Below are 21,210 nucleotides of genomic sequence, written 5' to 3'. Positions count from 1 at the left end.
ACTCCATGATTTAAGGCAGTGCTCGTTTATTAACCTGACAGTATCCATGGGTCAGGAGTCTGGGCTTGGTATAACTGAATCTTCTGCTCACAGCTCACACACTTGATATCAAGGTGTTGGCTGGTGCTGAGATTCTCAGTTGAGGCTCGGGGTTCTCTTCCAGGCTCACTGATTCTTGACAGAATTCATTTTCTTGCAGTCTTTGGACTGACATCCACACTTTCTTGCTGGTATTTGGCTGGGGTTCACTCTCAGCTTCAAGAATCTGTCCTTCTTCTTCATTGACAGTTTACTGCATACTGTTTACTTTCTCTTGGTGGCCAGCAAGATTGCTTCTCATGCCCTGAGAAGCAGGGACTCATCCCCCTCATGCTTCAAACATCTTTGACTTCCCTCCTCTGCCATCAGTCAGAGAAAATGAGTTTCAAATGTCTCACTTGATTATCTTAGGCTCACTCAGGTAATCTGTGTATCTTAAGATTAATGGAATTGGAACTTTAATTATGTCTTCAAACTCACTTCCCAATACAGATGCTCCTTGATTTACAGTGGGATTGCATTTCAGTAAACCCATCATAAGTTGAAAATACCATGTAAAAATGCATTTAATACATCTAACCTACTGAGCATCATAGCTTAGCCCAACCTACCTTAAATGTGCTCAGAACACTTTCATTAGCCTACAGTTGGGCAAAATCACCTAATGCAAAGCCTTTTTTTTTTTTTTGAGACGGAGTCTCACTTTGTCATGCAGGCTGGAGTGCAGTGGCATGATCTCAGCTCACTGCAGCCTCTGCCTCCCAGGTTCAAGTGATTTGCTTGTCTCAGCCTCCTGAGTAGCTGGGATTACAGGTGCACACCGCCATGCCTGACTACTTTTTGTATTTTTAGTAGAGATGAGATTTCAGCACGTTGGCCAGGCTGGTCTCGAACTCCTGACCTCAAGTGATCCACCTGCCTTGGCCTCCCAAAGTGCTGGGATTACAGGTGTGAGCCACCACGCCCTGCCCACAAAGCCTGTTTTATACTAAAGTGTGGAATATCTCATGTAATTTATTGAATACCACCCTGAAAATGAAAATCGGAATGGTTGTATGAGTATTCCATATATGGTTTCTACTGAATATTGTTTTGTACCATGGCAAACTAAAATATCATAAAATGGCAAGTTGAATCATTGTAAGTTGGGGACCAGCTGAAGTATCTAGATTAGTGTTTGAACAGCCAGGATGGTGGGGCTTTGGGGACAGGGCAATCTTTAGCATTCTGCCAACCACCACCATCCCCAGAATGGAGGGCTACACAGCTGTGGAAAGGCCCAAGGAAGATGTCCGTACACAGCCATGGAGTCATCTACAAGATATTATTATCCTGATAAAAGTCAGATGTAGAACAGTTATTCATAGCATACTATTAATACCTTTTGTCTAAGAAAGGGGACGAAAACAGAGAAGATATATGCCTTTACTAATATTTTACAAAAGACAGAATGGAAAGTTAAATAAGTTAACAAGAGTGATAGTTTACAGGATTAGAAAGAGAATAAGGAAGGTGCAGGGGCAGGAATGAGCTATGCTTCTCTGAATGTACCTGCTTTATGGTCTAGACTTAAGAGCCATGTAAATGTTTTATATAATGTGAAAAATAAAAATGATAAAAATAAAGTGGTCTTTAAATGTTGAAAACCATCTGTGTGTCACGTTTGTGGTATGATTCCCCAGAGAAGAGATATTTAAAGCGAGTGCTTTGAAATCACAGTATTATGGCAGAATATTTCTATCATAATATATTTTAGTGACCAAAATCCCATTAAGAAACCTTAAACTGCATTCAGTGTTCTTGTTGTCAGTGTTAATATGTGTATTGCCATTTGAAACTATTATATATATTTTTATATATATATATGGTGTATGTGTGTGTGTATATATATATCGTGTGTGTGTGTATATATATATATACTCTCTGGTGTGTGTGTTTATATGGTCTCTCTCTATATGGTGTGTGTGTGTGTATATATATATATATGTGGCCTCTCTATATATGGTATATATATGTCTCCATAGTGTGTTTGTATGTATATCTATATATATATATCTATATATGGTCTCTATATATATGGTAAGAGAAAACTAATAATTTTGCTAATTCCAATAATGACCAATATTAGTGTAAAATAAAATGTTCAATTATAAAAACATAAATAAAATTCTCTCATATTTAATTTGACTCAAAAGTGTTAGGATAAACTCATTTATTTTTCTATCTTTTTAAGGAAATTATATATTTCGTAGTTTTATCTACATGTATTGGTTTGCTCGGGCTGTCATAACAGAGTACCACGGATAGGGCAACTTAAACAACATAAATTTATTTTCCCACAGTTCATCGGCTACAGATCCAAGATCAAGGTCCCAACAGGTTTGGTTTCTAGTGAGGTCTTTCTTCTTGGCTTACATAGAGGGCTGCCTTCTCCCTGTGTCCTCACATGTCCTTTCCCTTGTGTGTGCACACTTGTAGTGTCTTCTCCCCTTTAAGTACACCATTGCTGCTGGATTAGGCACCCCCCTTATGACCTCACTTAGCCTTAATTACCCCCTTAAGTCTCCAAATACAGCCCTATCTCTAAATACTTACCTATCTTCAAATATAGTCACATTGAGTATTAGGGCTTCAACATATGAATTTTGGGGGGAACAGAATTCAGTTTATAACACTAAGAAGCTATCATTCAAGTTTTAATTTGCAAATATCATTTTTTACTCAAATCATGGTCTCTTGTATAAATAGGTTCCGAGTCTCTGGCACAGCATTACATTTAGGCCAGAAATGAACAAATTGAGGCTGGAATATGTCTTTCCTGAAAGTGAGGAAGTTATCAGAGACTTCTAAGGTCATCTTAAAAAGAATGCAGGAGCCAATGTGAAGGAGCTTCTACTGGCCAAAAATGGAATTTCGAGAGTTCTTTATATATTTTAGACATGAGTCCACTGTCAGATAAACGGTTTGCAAATTTTTTCTCTCCATGTGTAGCTTGTCATCTTAACAGGATATTTTACAGAATCAAAGTTTTGAATTTTAATGGGTTCACTTTATCAATTTTTCCTTTAATGGTTTGTATTTTTGATGTCAAGTCTAAGAACTCTATCTAGAACCCAAAGATTTTCTCCCATGTTTTAAAAAATATTTTTTATGTGTATACGTTTTACATTTGAGTTTGTGATCCATTTTGAGGTAATGTCCATATAAAATATAAGGTTTAGTTAGAGGTTTTCTTTTGGTTTTGGTTTTTGCCTGTGGCTATTTAATTGCTCTGGTGTTATTTGTTGAAAAGGCTATCTTTCCTGCATTGAATTACTTTTGTACCTTGTCAAAAATCATTTGGGCATATTTGTGTGGGGCTACTTCTGGGTTCTCTAAACTTTTCCATTATCTGTGTGTCTGTCCCTTTATCAATACAACATTGTCTTGATTACTATAATTAAGATTACTTGATCATAATGAGGCTTAATATTGGGCAGAGTGATTCCTCTCCTTTTATTCTTCTGTGTCAAGATTGTTTTAGCTGTTCTGGGACCTATATGCTTTTCCATATAGGTTTTGGAATGAGCTTGTTTATTTTTGCAAAAACCTTGTTGGGCTTGCATTAAACTAATGCATCAATACAGGGATAGTTGATATATTTACTCTATGGTCTGCTGATCCTTGAACGTGGTCTCTCTCTCCATTTATTTAGTTTTTTTTAAACCTTCTTTTATTAGCATTCTATAATTTCAGCATGTTTTGTTAAGTATATATCTAGTATTTATTTTTGGAGGGGAGCAACTGTAAATGGTATTACATCATTAATTTCAGTTTCCACATTTAATTGATGTGATTTTTGTGTTTGTTGATTTTATCGTCTACAACCTTACTAAACTCAGTTATCAGTTCTAGGATTTTCTTTGTTGTTGTTGGTTTTTTTTTTTTTTTTTGCAGGTTCCAAGAGATTTTCTATATAGCCAATCATGTCATCTGTAAATGTGGACAGTTGTGTTTTTTTCTCTCTTGTTTGTGTGCCCTTTATTTTTATTGCCTTATTGTAATATCTAGAATTTCCAGTACTATGTTGAATAAGAGTGGTGAGAGCAGATGTTCTTGCTTTGTTTCTGGCCTTGTAGGGAAAGCATTTTTAGGCCTTCATGTTAACTATGATGTTAACTCTAGATTTTTTGTAGATGTTCTTTATCAGTGGAGGAAGGTCACTGTCATTCCTATTCTTTATCTCCAATTTTCTTAGAGTTTTTTTTCTCTCATCATGAGTAGGTGTTGGATTTTGTCAAATGCTTTTTCTCTATCAATTAATATGACAATATGATTTTTTTCAGCTGTTGCTATTATACACTGCATTAATTGTTTTTCAAATTCTACAGCAGTTGCATACATAGAGTAATCTCACATGGTAATAGTGTGATAAAGATAAGAGATTAGGAAAACTGCTGGGAGCAGTGGTTCACACCTGTAATCCCAGCACTTTGGGAGTTCAGGAGCTCCCAGCGCTTGAGCTCAGGAGTTTGAGACCAGCCTGGGCAACATGGTGAGACCTCATCTCTGCAAAAAATACAAAATTAGCTGGGCATGGTTACATGCGCCTGTGGTCCCAGCTACTTGAGAGTCTGAGGTGAAAGTGCTGCTTGAGCCTGGGAGGTGGAAGGTGCAATGAGCTGAGATCATGCAACTGTACTCCAGCCTGGGCAACAGAGTGAGACTCTGCCTCAAAAAATAAATAAATAAATAAATAAATAAAAAAGATTAGGGATACTAAAATGAAAACATTAGTGTTCGGAGAGAAGGTCAAATGGATAAACTGAATTGATATTAGAAAAATAAGAGAATTCTGTAAGATAGCTGAAAAAGCTGGCATTTTATACACTGAAGTCATAATTGCTGTCCTTTAGAAGTTAGTTAATAAGAATTTGAGTTTAGAGTCAAAAGGGTCAGTCTCCATCAAATACTAATATCCTAATCAAAGAATTACTTGGCTGGGTGCGGTGGCTCACGCCTGTAATCCCAGCACTCTGGGAGGCTGAGGCGGGCAGATCAGGAGGTCAGGAGATCGAGACTATCTTGGCTAACATGGTGAAGCCCCGTCTCTACTAAAAATACAAAAAATTATCCGGGCATGGTGGCGGGTGCCTGTAGTCCCAGCTACTTGGGAGGCTGAGGCAGGAGAATGGTGTGAACCCGGGAGGTAGAGAGCTTTCAGTGAGCCGAGATTGTGCCACTGCATTTCAGCCTGGGCAACAGAGCAAGACTCCATTTCAAAAAAAAATTATTTAGCTTAACTTTAGGATGCTCTAATAATCAAAATTGATAGTGGCTTGTGAACAGATGGATCGCTTGAATAGAATAGAGCCCAGAAATAAACCCAAATGCTTCTGGGGGAGTTTAGTATATTATAAGCATGACATTTTAAATCAATGAGGAAAAAGAAATCATTTACAGCTCACCCCACCATAGGCAGCAGGAATAGGAAGTCATTGGAAGAATAAAAAGAGGGTAAGAACAGAACAGAATTGTAGAACAGTGCATTTCTTGCTTCCCCACTTTTCAAAGTATTTTTTGCTTTTACACAAGTATAAGTGTAATTTTATTTTCTAAATATATACTAATTCTTTTGTCTCTTGCTTAGATGAATGAAAAAATTACACCTTTAGAAAAAGAGTTGTTAGAAAAAAACCTTGGCTGCGTGTGGGGGAAGTGACAGCACAGAAGAGACCAGAGAAGAGCCTCCTGGAGGAGACCCTGCACTTTGACCATGCTGTCCAGATGGGTGCGGTGCCCTCTTCTGCAAAGTGTTCACTTCTATGCTTTTTCTGTGGTTCCATTTCATAGAAAGACTTAGGGTGATATTTCTTTTCCCTCAACTTTTTATTTTAAAAACTTGCAAACACAGAAAAGTTGATAAAATAATACAGTGAACATCGGTATGCTATTCAACTGGATTCACCAATTGATGTTTTGTCATATTTGTTTTCTCTCCTCCGTGTATGGCAGATTGTATATGTGCCCTTTTCCCCCGTGAATCATTTCAAAGTAAGTTACCAGTATCATGGCATTTCACTGTTAAGTACTTTCGCAGATATCTTCTAAGAACCAGGACATTCTCCTATATAATCACAATACCATTAATCCACCCAAAAAATTTAACATCAATACACTAATGATACCTACTGTATAGATTATAATCAGCTTTCTTGCAGTAATCTGTTTAGAAGGCTTGCATCCTGTCACTGTTCACTGATTAAACTTTGAACTCTAATTTGAAACCCTGGTCATCTCTTTGCCTTCTTTCTTATACCCATTAAGTCAAAATGAGCTCTCATTTTATTTCAATGGAAAAGAGAATGGAAAAGAGGGGAAGAGTCCCTAGGTACCTTGGATAAAGTATGAGCACTTACTACCATAGGTATTCTAGTTCTGTAGTTTTCAAACTTCAGGGAGCATCTCAAGGATTATTAAAGCACAGATAGCTGTCCCTCTTTCCCACTTTCTGATTCAGGAGGTGTGGGGCTGGCCCAGGAATTTGCATGTCTAACACGTTCCCACGTGTTGCTGATGCTGCGGGTCTAAGGACTACAATGCGAGAATCAGCGGTTTAGTGGATATCTACCTAATGAATACATGTTGTATTTTCTTTAGCACCTGTGATTACAGAGGAAACACCTTTCAACTGGAAGATGTCATTAAGCAGAGGATAAGAGATCAGGTCAGTAAGAATTAGATTTAACTTAATGGAAATGTCACTGAAATGTTTAGAAATAATATGACAGGCCAGGCACAGTGGCTCATGCCTGTAATCCCAGCATTTTGGGAGGCCAAGGCAGATGGATCACTTGAGGCCAGGAGTTCAAGACCAGCGTGTCCAAAATGGTAAAACTCCCTCTCTACTAAAAATACAAAAATTAGCTGGGCATGGTGGTGCATGCCTGTAGTCCCAGCTACTCGGGAGGCTGAGGCAGGAGAATCGCTTGAACTCGGGAGATGGAGGTTGCAGTGAGCTGAGATGCACCACTGTACTCCAGCCTGGGCAAGAGAGCGAGACTCCATCTCAACATAAATAAGTAAATCAATAAAATAAAAATAAAAATAAAGGGAAGATGGGGCAGCTTTGTGTACTTCACATCCTGAAAATGGGCTGATTTCCCTCAAGAGGCAGCGATTTAAGCTCTCTAGCCTGCATGGGATACATACAGGAGAAAAAAGAAGGAAAAGAAAAGAAATATAAATATAAATAAATGAAAATAACACTTCTCCCTGATTATAAAGGAAATCACATTTTTTTTCTAATAATTTGGATGACAAAATATAAAGAAAAATCTTTAATTTTGCCACTCAAAACATTCCGGTTTGTTGCTTTTTACACTTTTTATGCATATAAACATTTTAAAAAGTAGAATCATAACATATGGTCTTTTGTCACTTACTATATTTTAAGCATGTTTCTATGGCAGAAATATATCCTGGCATCATCATTTTTAATAGTTGGATGTATTTTTCTTTTTTTTTTTTGAGATGGAGTCTCCCTCTGTAGCCCAGGCTGAAGTGCAGTGGTGCCATCTTGGCTCACTGGAAGCTCTGCCTCCCAGGTTCATGCGATTCTCCTGCCTCAGCCTCCTGAGTAGCTGGGACTACAGGCACCCGCCACCACGCCTGGCTAATTTTTTGTCTTTTTTTAGTAGAGACGGGGTTTCACCGTGTTAGTCAGGATGGTCTCCATCTCCTGACCTTGTGATCTGCCCGCCTCGACCTCCCAAAGTGCTGGGATTACAGGCATGAGCCACAGCGCCCGGCCTATAGCCGGATGTATGTTAAGTGAATAGCTGCCACCCCAGAGGTGAATTTCCTTGTATATACATTTTAATGGACTCGAGTGAGGATTTTTGCACTGAATTCATAGAAGTAGAATTCCTAGAGGAAAATAATATAAAACTGTTTCAGGATTTTTAAAAGAAATGTTCCAATTATCCTGTAGGAAAATTGGTTCAGTTTACACTCCCACCAACAGGGAGAGAGCTCCAGGTTCCTCCTTCCATTTGTCATCTTTGCTGGTCTTTAAGCAGAAAATCTCATTGTTTTCATTACATTTCTTTGATTTCTAGTGCTTTTGAATCTTTTTCATTTGCTCATTGGCCATTTTTATTCTTGCGGGACATGCCGGTTTCTCCATTGCCCATTTTCTGCTGGAAATCATTCATGTTTTTTTGTGAGTAATTTTAAAGATTTCTTTATAGGCTAAGGATACAAACCTTTTATCTGTCAATGAGGTTACAAAGACTTTCTCCCAGTAAGTAATTTGTCATTTCACTTTATTTATTTTTTGCTAGCAAAGCACCGAAATCAAATTTCATTTAATTTTTATCCTGCTGAATGAACACATTTTAACTTAGTGATTTTAGTGGAAACAGGAGCAGGACAGAATGTAATACCTAGATCACACTCTATCACCCCAGCTGGAGTGCAGTGGCATGATCATAGCTACCGCAGCCGCAAACTCCTGGGCTCAAGTGATTTTCCCACCTCAGCCTCCCAAGTAGCTCTAGGACTACAGGTGTGTGCCACCAAGCCCAGCTAATTTTTAAATTTCTTTTGTAGAGATGTGAATTCGCTATACTGCCCAGACTGGTCTTCAACTTGTGACTTACCCCACCTTGGCTTGCCAATATGCTGGGAGTACAGGTGTGAACTACTGCTCCTGGCCAAGAGCTTACTTTGTTTCCTAGTGAGGTTCTTGGTATCTTTTTATATTTGAGGCTTTCGTGCTAGTGCTGAAGTATTACATTCACCATCTGAGGTTTACAGGACTTTTATTTTAATATTGAACAGAGGGAACTGTTTAGTTTTGCATCTTTGCAGGTATACAAAATGTGCCTACCAGGACTCTGCTTTATATCCATTGAAAAGCAGGGAGTAATACAGTAAAAGTTTGCCTGTCTAGAGGCTTTGGAAGAATGGAGTATTCTGGCTTAATTCTGTTAACTTGGAAGGATGAAGGTGAAAAAAATTCAAAACTTTAATTTCCTGTTGAATGCAATTTGAAAATATAGCCAATGAGTCCACTTTTCTTCTCTAGTAAGTTTGGACATTCAGATCTACTTGGTCTTTTATCATAGAACTTTCAGTGCACCTGAGTCTTACATTGTGAAGATCCTTTTCTAAAACGTTAGATGTAAGAGGATAGAAATGATATTGGATGAGATCAGGCTGGATGACAACTGATACCTGTAAATATATTTTTTAGATGAAATCTCTGATTGCCACATGTTTTCTTATTGAACTCATAAAAATAAAACACACTGGCTGGAAGGTGGAAGTAGGAAGGAGATTTATGTCTTTTAATTGCATGTCCTTGTTTCATATCGAGACAGAACATATAGTATCCCTGGCTTTGGACCTACAGAAGGAAACACATTTTTCTACCTGCTGTATGGCAGAGGTTCCTGAACACCTGGATGGCTTATTGCAGCACGGATTGCTGGGTCCTACTCCAGAGTTTCCGATTCATCAGGTCTAGGGTGGGGCCTGAGAATTTACATTTATAAGAAGTTCCCAGGTGCTCCTGGTCCAGAGACTACATTTTTTAGAACCACTCTTATATGCTAATTGTAAATTGTAGAACTCTAGAAAAAAGCTTAGTTTGGTCTGGGATAAGAAGCACACAGGTAATGGAGCAAATCATGAAAAAGTCAACCCTTGATCCCAGGTAACAAACAATACACAGTGACATAACACAATTCTTGGTTTTCATGATTGCAAGTCATAGCCAAGTATCAAGTGAGAAATTCAGTTTCATTTTCAGGGTTTAGAGGTCAGATGATTCTAGAAAAATAGGACTTAGTGATTAACCTCATGAGAGTGGGAGTTATTTATGTCCTTTTTCTCTCCCCCACCACTTAGCATTTAGCCTTACTTTAGAAGGGTCCTGTATTTGCTTTAACCTTGTAAAGAACTTTGAGTGCTTATTAAATGGAAAGGTGTGTGTGTGTGTGTGTGTGTGTGTGTGTATGCATGTATTTAGAGACAGAGTCTCATTCTGTAGCCCAGGCTGAAGTGCAGTGGCACGATTTTGTCTCACTGAGACCTCCGCCTCACAGGTTCAAGGGATTCTCCTGCCTCAGCCTCCCAAGTAGCTGGGATTACAGGCACCTGCCACCATGCCCAGCTACTTTTGTATTTTTAGTACAGACAGGGTTTCATCATGTTGGTCAGGCTGGTCTTGAACTCCTGAATTCGGGTGATCCACCCGCCCCGGCCTCCCAAAGTGTTGGGATTACAGGCATGAGCCATCACGCCTGGCTCAAAAGCTTTCTGTTTTTAAGGATATTAGACATGTTTCTTGTTGTCTTGTTTTGTTTTGTTTTTTTTTTAATAAAAACTTAACACTAATGTAGGAGAATAAGAGAAAGTTTTTCCAAAAAAGAGAAAACATTGTGATTACTTTATCTTATTGGAATGTTGGATACTAAAGTCTGCTTTATCAATCGTCAAGCACACTATAAAATTTCCATTTTAATAGGATATGTACCTCAATTGAGGTAATAAAGTTTTAAAGTTTTTAAAGTGAAAGCCAGCCCCGCCCCTCTCCTGGAGTGGGCGGGGACAGCAGTTGCATGGGCAGCTTTCCTTGTGACAACACAGGTCCTTCATGACACGCTGCTGTCTGGCCACGCCTCCTTTTCCTTTCATCTTTCTCATTGACCAATGGGCTTCAAGCATTAAGGCCACGCCCCTATTCTGCATTCTAGTGCAGCCCTGGTTACGCCTCCTCTGGCTCAGTCACACAGCGACGTAGAGGTGACTGGAGGTGTATAGTTGTCCTCACCTGGATCATGCTGATGTGGCCCCAACCCCACCTCCCTACCCATCCCCACCTCCCTACCCATCCACAACTCCCTACACACCCCCACCTCCCTACCCACCCCCACCTCCCTACACACCCCCACCTCCCTACCCACCTCCACCTCCCTACCCACCCCCACCTCCCTACCCATCCCCACCTCCTTACCCATCCCCACCTCCCTACCCACCCCCACCTCCCTACCCACCCCCACCTCCCTACACACCCCCACCTCCTTACCCATCCCCACCTCCCTACCCACCCCCACCTCCCTACCCACCCCCACCTCCCTACCCATCCCTACCTCCCTACCCAACCCATGATGTCCAAAGAAACCCAACAGAACAAATTGGCTGAGGCCAAGGAAAAGGTAAACGCACCAGCACCCCAACCCAAGCCAAGGCCCCCTCTGACAGCTGAACTGCTGCCAGTCTGTGCCACTCCCGAGGCACACCAGGCTGGGCCCCCCCAGTGCCTCTGGGATCCCCACACCAAAATCTTGTCAGCCAGCCCAACCCCCACATGAGTCCTGCCCCTGCCCTGCCCAGCACCCCAGGATGACTTTGAGCAGGTGACTCCCGGGGCTTCCAACTCCATACTCTGCCTTACCTCCTGCTACCCCAAACCCGACCTCCCTGGGCTCTTTGGGCTCACATCTCCAAGGACCTGGGTGCCCCAGAACCTGCCCTCACCAGTTGCCACAGGGTGACTTTGGGGATGTGACTCCTGGGGCTCCTTGTTCCTTACTTGGCCCTCACCTCCTGCCGCCCCAAGCCTGACCTCCTGGGGCTCTTTGAGGTCACGTCTCCAAGGACCTGGGTCCCAATTTTGTGACCCCCCCTCCCCAGTCTCAAAGTGGCAACTTGGGCATTGCGCTCATATGTCCCCCCCCCGCCACTCCACCAAGGAGTGGAATGTAGTGATGTCACAGTCCCTCTACAAACTGTCATTACTACCACAAGACCGGCCTTTGGTCTTAGGACCCAGTCCCCTAAGTGTTCTTGCCCACTTCTGTTTCCTCTGGTTGCAGCACAGATTTCCAGCTGGAAGGGGAATGGGGACTGTGGGACCTAGAAGAGAGAGGTTTCAGGCTGCCTGACTTCCTTATCACAGACGTTGACAGTGTGAAAAGCCTACACCTCCCCCATGAGCTCAACATGTTGACAGTGTCTCTGGCTGGCAAAGGGAGAATGGGTTGGGTTTGGTTTTCTCCCAGGCTTCTACTATCCAGAGAGACTTTAACATTTTTTCTGAGTTCTGCACCTCAGATTTGAATTCTCCATTGTTCTTGAACCAGAGTGCCCCTCAGTCACTGGTTTCTGGAGTGAGATCTGCTTATCTTCTGCGGAACAGATCTTGGGAAACTGGACTTGACAGCTTGAGTTTTCCTCATCTCATCTCAACCTGGGGTACTTTGAGTGCCACAGGATAAATATGGGGCATCTTTCTGAAGCATCAGTTTCCCTTGATTCTATTGAGAGACAAAACATTAATGTACTTAGGGATGAAAGTCACATAGATTTATAAGAGTATACAAGACTTCTCTCTGAAATGAGGCTTGGGTTGTCCTCTTTCTGTTAAATTCCCGGATTTAACAGAAAGGCTGCCTTCTGCCATGAGGATACATTGATGTAAAAGTTTGAGAGGTACTGGTGTACTTCTTAACACTAACAGGTGTGTGAGGGTGAATAACTCTAAACCACAGAGTGTACAGTTCCTGCCTACTTAATATTTGCTTTTCTACCAATGCCTCTGGTTTTGGTCCCTGGCAGCTGCTGATTTGTGGCAAAATCCCAGAGCTCAGAGTCAGAAAACTGAGTTTAAGTTCCATTACTGCCTTTTTTTCCAGCCATGGTATCAATCTCTCTCAGTCACTAACTGATTGTGACAACATTTCCTACAGTTGGTGGCATTAAATCAGATGGTCTACAAGAGTATTTAGTATAAACTGTAAAGCAGGATGTGACTGTAGGAGCTTGTAGTTCTCATGAGTATCACTGCTCTTCCTTTCCACAGTTGACAGACCATCATGCCCAGACCAACCCTAGTGTTGGTGCAGGAGCAAGCGACACCAAAAAGAAGAAAATAAATAATGGCACTAACCCTGAGACAACCACTTCTGGTGGTTGCCACTCACCTGAGGATGTGAGTCTTGGCTGGCCAGGCTCCTGGGGACAGAGGGCCCAAGGGGTGGTGGAGGGTAATTGTTAAGATTGTGGAAGAACTGCCAGGTACTGGTTAAGAGTTCTGGGTTTGAATCCTACCTCTCCATCTGCTAGGGATATGATTTAGGGCAAATTGCTTGAGCTCTTTGGGCCTCTCTTTTCACATCTGTAAAACAGGAGTGGTATTGTTTTACTTGTATTTGTGAAGTTTAAATGGTATTTGTCATTGTGTTTTTATGTTAATCCCTAGTCCAGGGCCTCCTGTAAACTCTCCTTCTTGGGCTTGCATTTCCTGAGGTAGAGTTACAGAGTATCAGAGGTTTCTGTTAGCTCTGAGAGCCCGACAGTTAAAGGCCCACTAGAATGGAAACCTCGGGGCCAAGGGCTCCTGTCTGCCTTTTCTGACCTCTATCCCTGCTGTGAGGAACTGTCCCTGGCCTGTATGTGCTCAACGTTTGCTGAATGAATGCACCTTTCTAAATCACAAGCTGGCAGAAGGGTGGGCTTTTCTCATACTCCATCTCTGAAGGTTTCTGTTACTATCTTTTCAAGAGAATCTAGTTTCAGACTTTGAGTTCCGTGGCTGTGGGCAAAAACCAACAAAGACCCAAATCCTTCTTCTTTGGGAGTTGAGGAGAGTTTACCAGTTTGTGTTCCCATTGGGTCTGAGAACTGTGCCTTTTAAATCCATTCCTGACCCCTGCCTACCGCTTCCTGGCCTGGGGAGTAGAGTCGAGGGGGCCACCCTCAGTCACCTTCCTTTGACTCTCCCCACAGAAACAACAGAACCGAGCTCAGCTGGAAGAAGTAACGCGATTTCTTTCTTTGCTCATGACATGACCGCTGGGTTTGGGGTCACTCAGATGTAGAGGCCCCAGTTTCATCTCCCCCACTCCCAGCCTGGGGAAGAAGGCTCACCCCCCTTATTCCACCCCATCCCCACAGGGTCCCTGATAAACTGGTCCCATGGGTGGGCCTGTCCTGGGGCAGTGGTGCCATTCTGGGGGCATGTCTCTTGCTGTGCCATCTCTGCCTCCTCCTAGCAAGAGCTCTGTCTTCCTCTTTCTATAGGAAAAGAAGGCAAACCACCAACATCAGGAAGCTCTAAGGAGGGAGCTAGAGGTGAGTGGAGGGTGTGAAGTTCCCTCCTGTCCTCTGGAGACTGTTTCTTTGCTTCTCTTTCAGCATTTGCTTGTCTTATCTCCCAAAGGCCCAGGTTCATACCATACGAATCCTTACATGTCAGAAAACCGAGCTTCAGATGGCACTCTATTACAGCCAGCAAGCTGTCAAGCAGTTGGAAGGTAGGAATCTGGCACCCCATCATCCTTGAACCTGGCACTTTGACAGGCCTTTAGGGGGAGTCCTTTGGGCCACATCTGAATGTCTCTCATTCCAGGAGAGGCCAGGGATCTGATCGGCCGCCTGCACGATTCATGGAAGTTTGCAGAAGAGTTAGAGCAGGCTCTCTCTGCCGTCACTACACAGAAGAAGAAGGCGGATAAGGTGAGTTCAACCACTGCCCCGTCCCCTGGGAGCCCAGCTTCGCAGATGGAGGAGTGAGCCTAAAGTTCCCTTCTGTAGGATGGAGTGTCCTGCCCAGAAGGCAGCATTGCCATTTCTTGCTGCTTTTGTGTGTGGTTGTTAGAGGCAGACTGGGGCTGAGTTGGCTGCTGCAGGTGAGTTGGGGAGCACTGTGGGGAGCGAGCACTGGACATAGAGCTCAGAGGCCAAGTGCCCGCCCTGCCCATCCTTGGCTGTGGCCTTGGCCAAGTCCTAAGTGGCGGTTAGGGTACTTGTACCATAAAGGTACAGAAGAGTATCTTGAGTATGTTATTATTTGTGTGGAGAGAGGGAGCAGGTATATATGTGTGTGTGTGTACATATTATGGTAATATATATAAAACATGTTTGTAAGGATTCATTAAAAAACTCAGGATAGAGGCACAGTGTGGGGGGGAGATATTTCCCTTCTGGACTTTCTGAGTTTTGGACTATGCGAACGTATCATCCTTTCAAAAATTCAACAAAGGATTAATTTCCTCCTTCTTAACTGTGCCCCTACCTCCAGCGAAAGAATGGGCTTAGAGAATCAGATATACCTGGGTATTGAAATTCCAGCTCTAAGTGATCTTAGGCAGCACTTAACCTTTAATGCCACACATTTTTCATCTACACAATAGAGATAGTAATGGTAACCATCTCCTATGGAGGTTGTGAGGATTAAATGGGATTATTAGCATCGTGCCTGGTGAAGCACTCAATAAAGGTTCCAACAGTGGTAGTAATAAGAGTAATAACAATAGCAATATTATCTGAGCTCTCTGGGCCCCTGTTAGCCAGCCCTAAATTCAGTCTCTTTTCCTGTCCCTTCCACCTTCACTGAGTTCTCTGAAAAACAAATGAGGGCCGGGTGCTCTCACTCACGCCTGTAATGCCAGCACTTTGGGAGGCCGAGGTGGGCGGGTCATCTGAGGTCAGGAGTTCAAGACTAGACTGACCAACATGAAGAAACCCCGTCTCTACTAAAAGTACAAAATTAGCCGGGTGTGGTGGCACACGCCTGTAATCCCAGCTACTCGGGAAGCTGAGGCAGGAGAATCGCTTGAACCCAGGAGGTGGAGGTTGTGGTGAGCTGAGATTATGCCATTGCACTCCAGTCAGGGCAACAAGAACGAAACTCTGCCAAAACAAAAAAACAAACAAACAAACAAAGAAAAACAAATGAGAACATGGGCTTGGAAATGCCTTGAGAACATGTCAGGTGTGATTGAGAGTGAGGAAGTGTTACTGTGGAGTAGTCACAGTGGCTGTTGTTCCTGGTCGTCCAGCTACTCCTCTGCCTGCTCTGTCCTGACTTAACCTTTCTCTATTTGCAGTACATCGAGGAGTTAACAAAGGAGAGGGACGCCCTGAGTCTGGAACTGTACAGGAACACGTAGGATGGGGGAAGGTGGAATGGGAGGTCTGGGGGCCCTTAGCGTGGGTGGTGTGCTGGGAGGTGGGGGGTACAGGTGAGCATGGGGAGAGGCTCCTACAGGTTTTCATGTGTGCACAGGGAAGCTCTAGTTCCAGCTGTGTCACTGACTCATGGGGTAGCCTCAGGCAACTCATGTCTTCTCTCTGGCCTGCCACCTGTGACTTTTAATTCCTGGGGTCCCTACCAATGCCACGGTTCTGTGGTTGTGGGTTGAAAGTAGAGGGCTGATCACCAAAGTGGTCCTTTCTGTTCTTCGTTCATTCCTTTCTCTACTGCCTCTGGCCATAGCATAACCGATGAGGAGCTGAAGGAGAAAAATGCCGAACTACAAGAAAAACTTCGACTTGTAGAATCTGAAAAGTCTGAGATCCAGCTCAATGTAAAGGAGCTAAAAAGGAAGCTGGAGAGGGCCAAGCTCCTGCTGCCACAGGTGAGCGGCTGCAGCCCCGGGGGTTGTGGGAGCCCCACCCAGCTGGGACCATGGTCTAGGGATCATGCAGGGTATGGGGAGGCTCCAGCCAAGAGCTGGAAAATTTGGGTCCCTGTTCTGGTCCCACCATAGAATCCTCTAGAGTGTGCTAAAAATGTACAAATTGGGGCCCTGCCTGGGGAATCAGAATCTCAGAGTTAGTGCTTAAAATATTTCTTTAAAGGATCCTGGATGAAAACCATTATTTTATAGATTACATTTATTTATTTATTTATTTATTTATTTTGAGTTGGAGTCTCGCTCTTTCACCCAGGCCAGAGTGCAGTGGCGCAATCTTGGCTCACTGCAAGCTCCGCCCCCGGGGTTCACGCCATTCTCCAGCCTCAGCCTCCCAAGTAGCTGGGACTACAGGCGCCCGCCACCACACCCGGCTAATTTTTTGTATTTTTAGTAGAGATGGAGTTTCACCGTGTTAACCAGGATGGTCTCCATCTCCTGACCTCGTGATCTGCCCGCCTCAGCCTCCCAAAGTGCTGGGATTACAGGCGTGAGCCACCGCACCTGGCCTATAAATTACATTTATATGGCTAGCTCATGAGTCTGTTTCCTTCTGAGGTTCAAACCAACACTTTCACTATTCCAGCAGCAGCTGCAGGCGGAGGCTGACCACCTGGGTAAGGAGCTGCAGAGTGTGTCAGCAAAGCTCCAAGCCCAGGTGGAAGAGAACGAGTTGTGGAACCACCTGAACCAGCAACAGGAGGAGAAGATGTGGAGGCAGGAGGAGAAGATACAGGAGCGGGAGGAGAAGATAAGGGAGCGGGAGGAGAAGATACGGGAATGGGAGGAGAAGATACAGGAGCAGGAGGAGAAGATATGGGAGCAGGAGGAGAAGATGCGGAGGCAGGAGGAGATGATGCGAGAGAAGGAGGAGAAGATACGGGAGCTGGAGGAGAAGATACACGAGCAGGAGAAGATACGGGAGGAGGAGGAGAAGAGGCAGGAGCAGGAGAAGATACACAAGCAGGAGAAGATACACGAGCAGGAGAAGAGGAAGGAGCAGGAGGAGAAGATGCGGAGGCAGGAGGAGATAATGCGGGAGAAGGAGGAGAAGATACGGGAGCTGGAGGAGAAGATACATGAGCAGGAGAAGATACGGGAGGAGGAGGAGAAGAGGCAGGAGCAGGAGAAGATACACGAGCAGGAGAAGAGGCAGGAGCAGCAGGAGAAGATGTGGAGGCAGGAGGAGAAGATACACAAGCAGGAGGAGAAAATATGGGAGCAGGAGGAGAAGATGTGGAGGCAGGAGGAGAAGATGCACGAGCAGGAGAAGATACGGGAGGAGGAGAAGAGGCAGGAGCAGGAGGAGAAGATGAGGCAGGAGGAGAAGATACGGGAGCAGAAGAAGGTGTGGAGGCAGGAGAAGAAGATACAGGAGCAGGAGGAAAAGAGGCGGGAGCAGGAGGAGAAGATGCGGAGGGAGGAGGAGAAGATGTGGAAGCAGGAAGAGAAGATAAGGGAGCAGGAGGAGAAGTTAAGGGAGCAGGAGGAGAAGATGTGGAGGCAGGAGGAGAAGGTGCGGAAGCAGAAAGATATAATGCGGGAGCAGGAGGAGAAGATACGTGAGCAGGAGGAGATGATGCAGGAACAGGAAGAGAAGATGGGGGAGCAGGAGGAGAAGATGGGGGAGCAGGAAAAGAAGATGCAGGAACAGGAGGAGAAGATGCGGAGGCAGGAGGAGAAGATGTGGGAACAGGAAGTGAGGCTGCGGCACCAGGAGGAGAAGATGCAGGAACTGGAGGTGAGGCTGCAGGAGCTGGAGGAGAGGCTGGGGGAGCTGGGGTGGAAGGCCGAGCTCTGGGGGGAGCAGACGAAGGTGCGTGGAAACCCTGGAGATCATACAGAACGACCTCACCACAACTTAGCAGATGGTGGTTGGCTCCCTCTGCTTTTCCACCAGTCTGTGGCCTACAGTTTAAATGGTGGGAAGAAGGGTATGAGATTTGAGGCTGGGGAGGGAGGCATGGGCCTCTAGGCAAGGGAGGCAGTCATTTAGGCCTGGAGGAAGGGGCCAGGGCAAGGGGCCTGGGCAGGCGACAGAGCCCCACAGTGCCCTCACCACCCTGTTTATGGGCCCAGAATCTGGAAGCCAGCCACTACCTACCCTGACGCCTATCCTGCAGGTGGAGCTGAAGAGCCAAGAGGCTCAGAGTCTGCAGCAGCAGCGAGACCGTTACCTGGGTCACCTGCAGCAGTACGTGGCCACCTATCCGCAGCTGGCCTCTGAGAAGGAGGCACTGCCCAGCTGCAGCAGCAGGAAGCTCAGGGCGAAGCGGTGGCCGAGATGGCCCACCAATAGTTGCAGGAGACCCGGTTGAGGGAGGTGATGAGGGCGGGGCCCCAAGCGGGATGACCTGGCAACCTCCGTGCCTTCTCACTCTCTTTCCTGGCCCCTTAGGAGCACCTGGAAGCTGCCATCTACCGAGCAAATGACAAGAACGCAAAAACAACAAACATGTAAAAGCCGGCAGCAAGGCCTGGAGAAGAGTAAGCCGCCACGTGACTGTTTAGAAGAGAGTCTGAGCACAAACCTGAAAAAAAACATTTATTTATTTTAAATTGTGGCAAAATACTGGCCAGGCGCGGTGGCTCACGCCTGTAATCCCAGCAACTTGGGAGACCGAGGTGAATGGATGACCTGAGGTCAGGAGTTCAAGACCAGCCTGGCCAATACAAAAATTAGCCGGGCATGGTGGTGCGTGCCTGTAATCCCAGCTACTTGGGAGGCTGAGGCAGGAGAATCGCTTGAACCTGGGAGGCAGAGGTTGCAGTGAGCTGAGATCGTGCCACTGCACTCAAGCCTGGGTGACAGAGCGAGACTCCGTCTCAAAAAAAAAAAAAAAGTTTCTTCCTTACATGTATGTTTCTATTGTGTTTTTTCTTGGTCTTTCTCGTTTAGTCTTGTGTTGTCTTATGGCATTCCTAATAAACTTTGTTCTGCCTCCAGAGAGTATTGACATTGACTTTATGGCACACAACTGGAGTAAGGGCAGATCGCCTTCATCTAGTTTGGGACTAAGCTGGTTCAAAGCAAGTTTTAGGTTTTGTGACGGCTGGTCTATGTTTTATTCATTTGGACTCCTAGGGGTGGCCCTTCCAGGGTCCCCACTGAGGTCCCATCTCCTTCCCAGGACCCAAATTCTCATTAGATCGTTTCAGCCCTGTGAGAGTGCCAAACATTCAGGTAGGCTCTCCAGCCCCTTAAGTACTACTTCATACTCAGTTTCTTAGCCTCTTAGCCCTCTACTGTTGACCAATCACCAAATGTGGGAAAAGCACCACAGACTGTCAGGGTCACCTCCTAGGCCTGGTCACTCAAGTTCTGGCTGAGGTCTTCAGTTACCTTCCAACAATTGTTTTTGACTGGGGGCAGGGCACACTTTTGTCCAGTTTTTCTAACTGCTCTTGTGGGGAGGCGAATCTGTAACAAGCTCCTCTGCCTTTAGTGAAAGTTGAAAACCTTCATCTGTCCTTTTTTTGTTGTTTTTGAGATGGAGTCTCACTCTGTTGCCCAGGCGCTAGTGCAGTGGCACGATCTCTGCTCACTGTAACTTCTGCCTCCTGGGTTCAAGCAATTCTCCTGCCTCAGCTTCCCGAGTAGCTGGGATTACAGGCGTGTGCCACCATGCCTGGCTAATTTTTTTGAATACCTTTAATAGAGACAGGATTTCACCATGTTTTCCAGGCTGGTGTATCGAGCTCCTGACTCAGGTGGTCTACCTGCCTCAGCCTCCCAAAGTGCTGGGATTACAAGTGTGAGCCACTGCGTCTGGCCCATCTGTCTTTTAAAAAAATGTTTTTAATTGGAGGTATAATTTATATTCAGTGAAATGCAGAGATCTGTTTTACATTTGGTGAGTTTTAACTCATTTAACATTACCCATGGAAGCTACCTCCTTTGAAGATACAGAGTATTTCTATCATCCAGAAAGTGTTCCTGTGCTTTCATCCTGTCCGGCACTCCCCCAGCAGCTGATGAACATGCTGAGGACATTGGTACTGGATTCTGGCCGCCCCAAAAGAGCCGCTTTGACAAGGCTTACCCAGCACTAAATCCCTGCCTGCTCTCTCAAAATTTCCATCTTTAAACTGGTTGTACCTATAACCCTCCCTCATCAACTCAATAGATAAACAAACCCTGAAAAATAAACACCCCTTCCTGGCCCAGCAGCCCACAGCCTAATATTGACTGTATTCCCAGGCTTTCAGAAATGGAACTCACCTGCCGGTTCACCCTCACTAGGGCGGCAGCTGCACAGGAGCAGCTGGGCTCACCCATTAAGCAAGAAGCCAATAGCTGGACAGTGACACTCAGACCCCAGCCTGGGCCAGCCTGGCTGAAAGCCCCCTTCTTTCCGTCCCACTGTGGAGAGAGGGGGTGGAGCATACACAACTCTACTGCCCTCCGCATCCTTCAGCTGTGCTTCCTTCTGGGAGAGGGAGCCGCTCATTAATTTGGCCAAAGCCTTCTTGAGGGCTGTAGGTTTCACAGGCTGGGTGTGTGGGGCCCACCGCGCTAGAGAGAGAGGCTGGTGTGTCAGAAGGCAGCCACCTGGCCAGAGGAGGGTCAACCACCTTGGTGATCTCCTTCCCCCGGCTGGACACAGCGTCCTGCACTCTCTACATGTGACTGTTCCCCTCAGAGCTGCTTCCAGGGGAGGGGTTCTAACCCTGTGGGTGGGGACATTGTGTCACTTTACAGTGG

The 21,210-nt window shown here is 44.9% G+C and overlaps 1 protein-coding gene across 4 annotated transcripts; it reads left to right on the top strand.

Annotated features, from left to right (window-relative positions):
• Positions 1-10,782: 10,782 nt before the first annotated feature.
• Positions 10,783-19,451, top strand: LOC129050432 (golgin subfamily A member 6-like protein 26). 4 transcript variants are annotated; one of them, XM_054532455.2, is made up of 10 exons: positions 10,783-11,243; positions 12,890-13,018; positions 13,816-13,845; positions 14,110-14,160; positions 14,249-14,342; positions 14,438-14,544; positions 15,918-15,976; positions 16,307-16,448; positions 17,095-18,246; positions 18,904-19,451. In XM_054532455.2, exons 1-10 carry the CDS (start codon positions 10,866-10,868, stop codon positions 18,964-18,966), a joined length of 2,205 nt encoding a protein of 734 aa, XP_054388430.1. In that variant the 5' UTR covers positions 10,783-10,865; the 3' UTR covers positions 18,967-19,451. The 4 variants fall into 4 exon arrangements, with proteins under 4 accessions (XP_054388430.1, XP_054388431.1, XP_054388433.1 ...); XM_054532458.2 differs by having other exon boundaries at positions 10,785-11,243; positions 17,092-18,246; XM_054532456.2 differs by lacking the exon at positions 13,816-13,845.
• The last annotated feature ends 1,759 nt before the right edge of the window (positions 19,452-21,210 follow it).

This window comes from Pongo abelii, chromosome 16, assembly GCF_028885655.2.
Source record: "Pongo abelii isolate AG06213 chromosome 16, NHGRI_mPonAbe1-v2.0_pri, whole genome shotgun sequence".
In the NCBI taxonomy this organism is placed as follows: domain Eukaryota; kingdom Metazoa; phylum Chordata; class Mammalia; order Primates; family Hominidae; genus Pongo; species Pongo abelii.
Note: the sequence above shows the minus strand (reverse complement) of the source record. Positions and strands in the feature narration are given on the sequence as shown.

Excerpts from the sequence above, each read along its gene's own strand:
- LOC129050432 (XM_054532458.2), top strand. The coding sequence starts at position 10,866 with ATGCTGATGTGGCCCCAACCCCACCTCCCTACCCATCCCCACCTCCCT. Across the intron at positions 14,343-14,437 it reads AGCTGTCAAGCAGTTGGAAG|GAGAGGCCAGGGATCTGATC; the intron begins GTAGGAATCTGG and ends CTCTCATTCCAG. Across the intron at positions 15,977-16,306 it reads CTGGAACTGTACAGGAACAC|CATAACCGATGAGGAGCTGA; the intron begins GTAGGATGGGGG and ends CTCTGGCCATAG.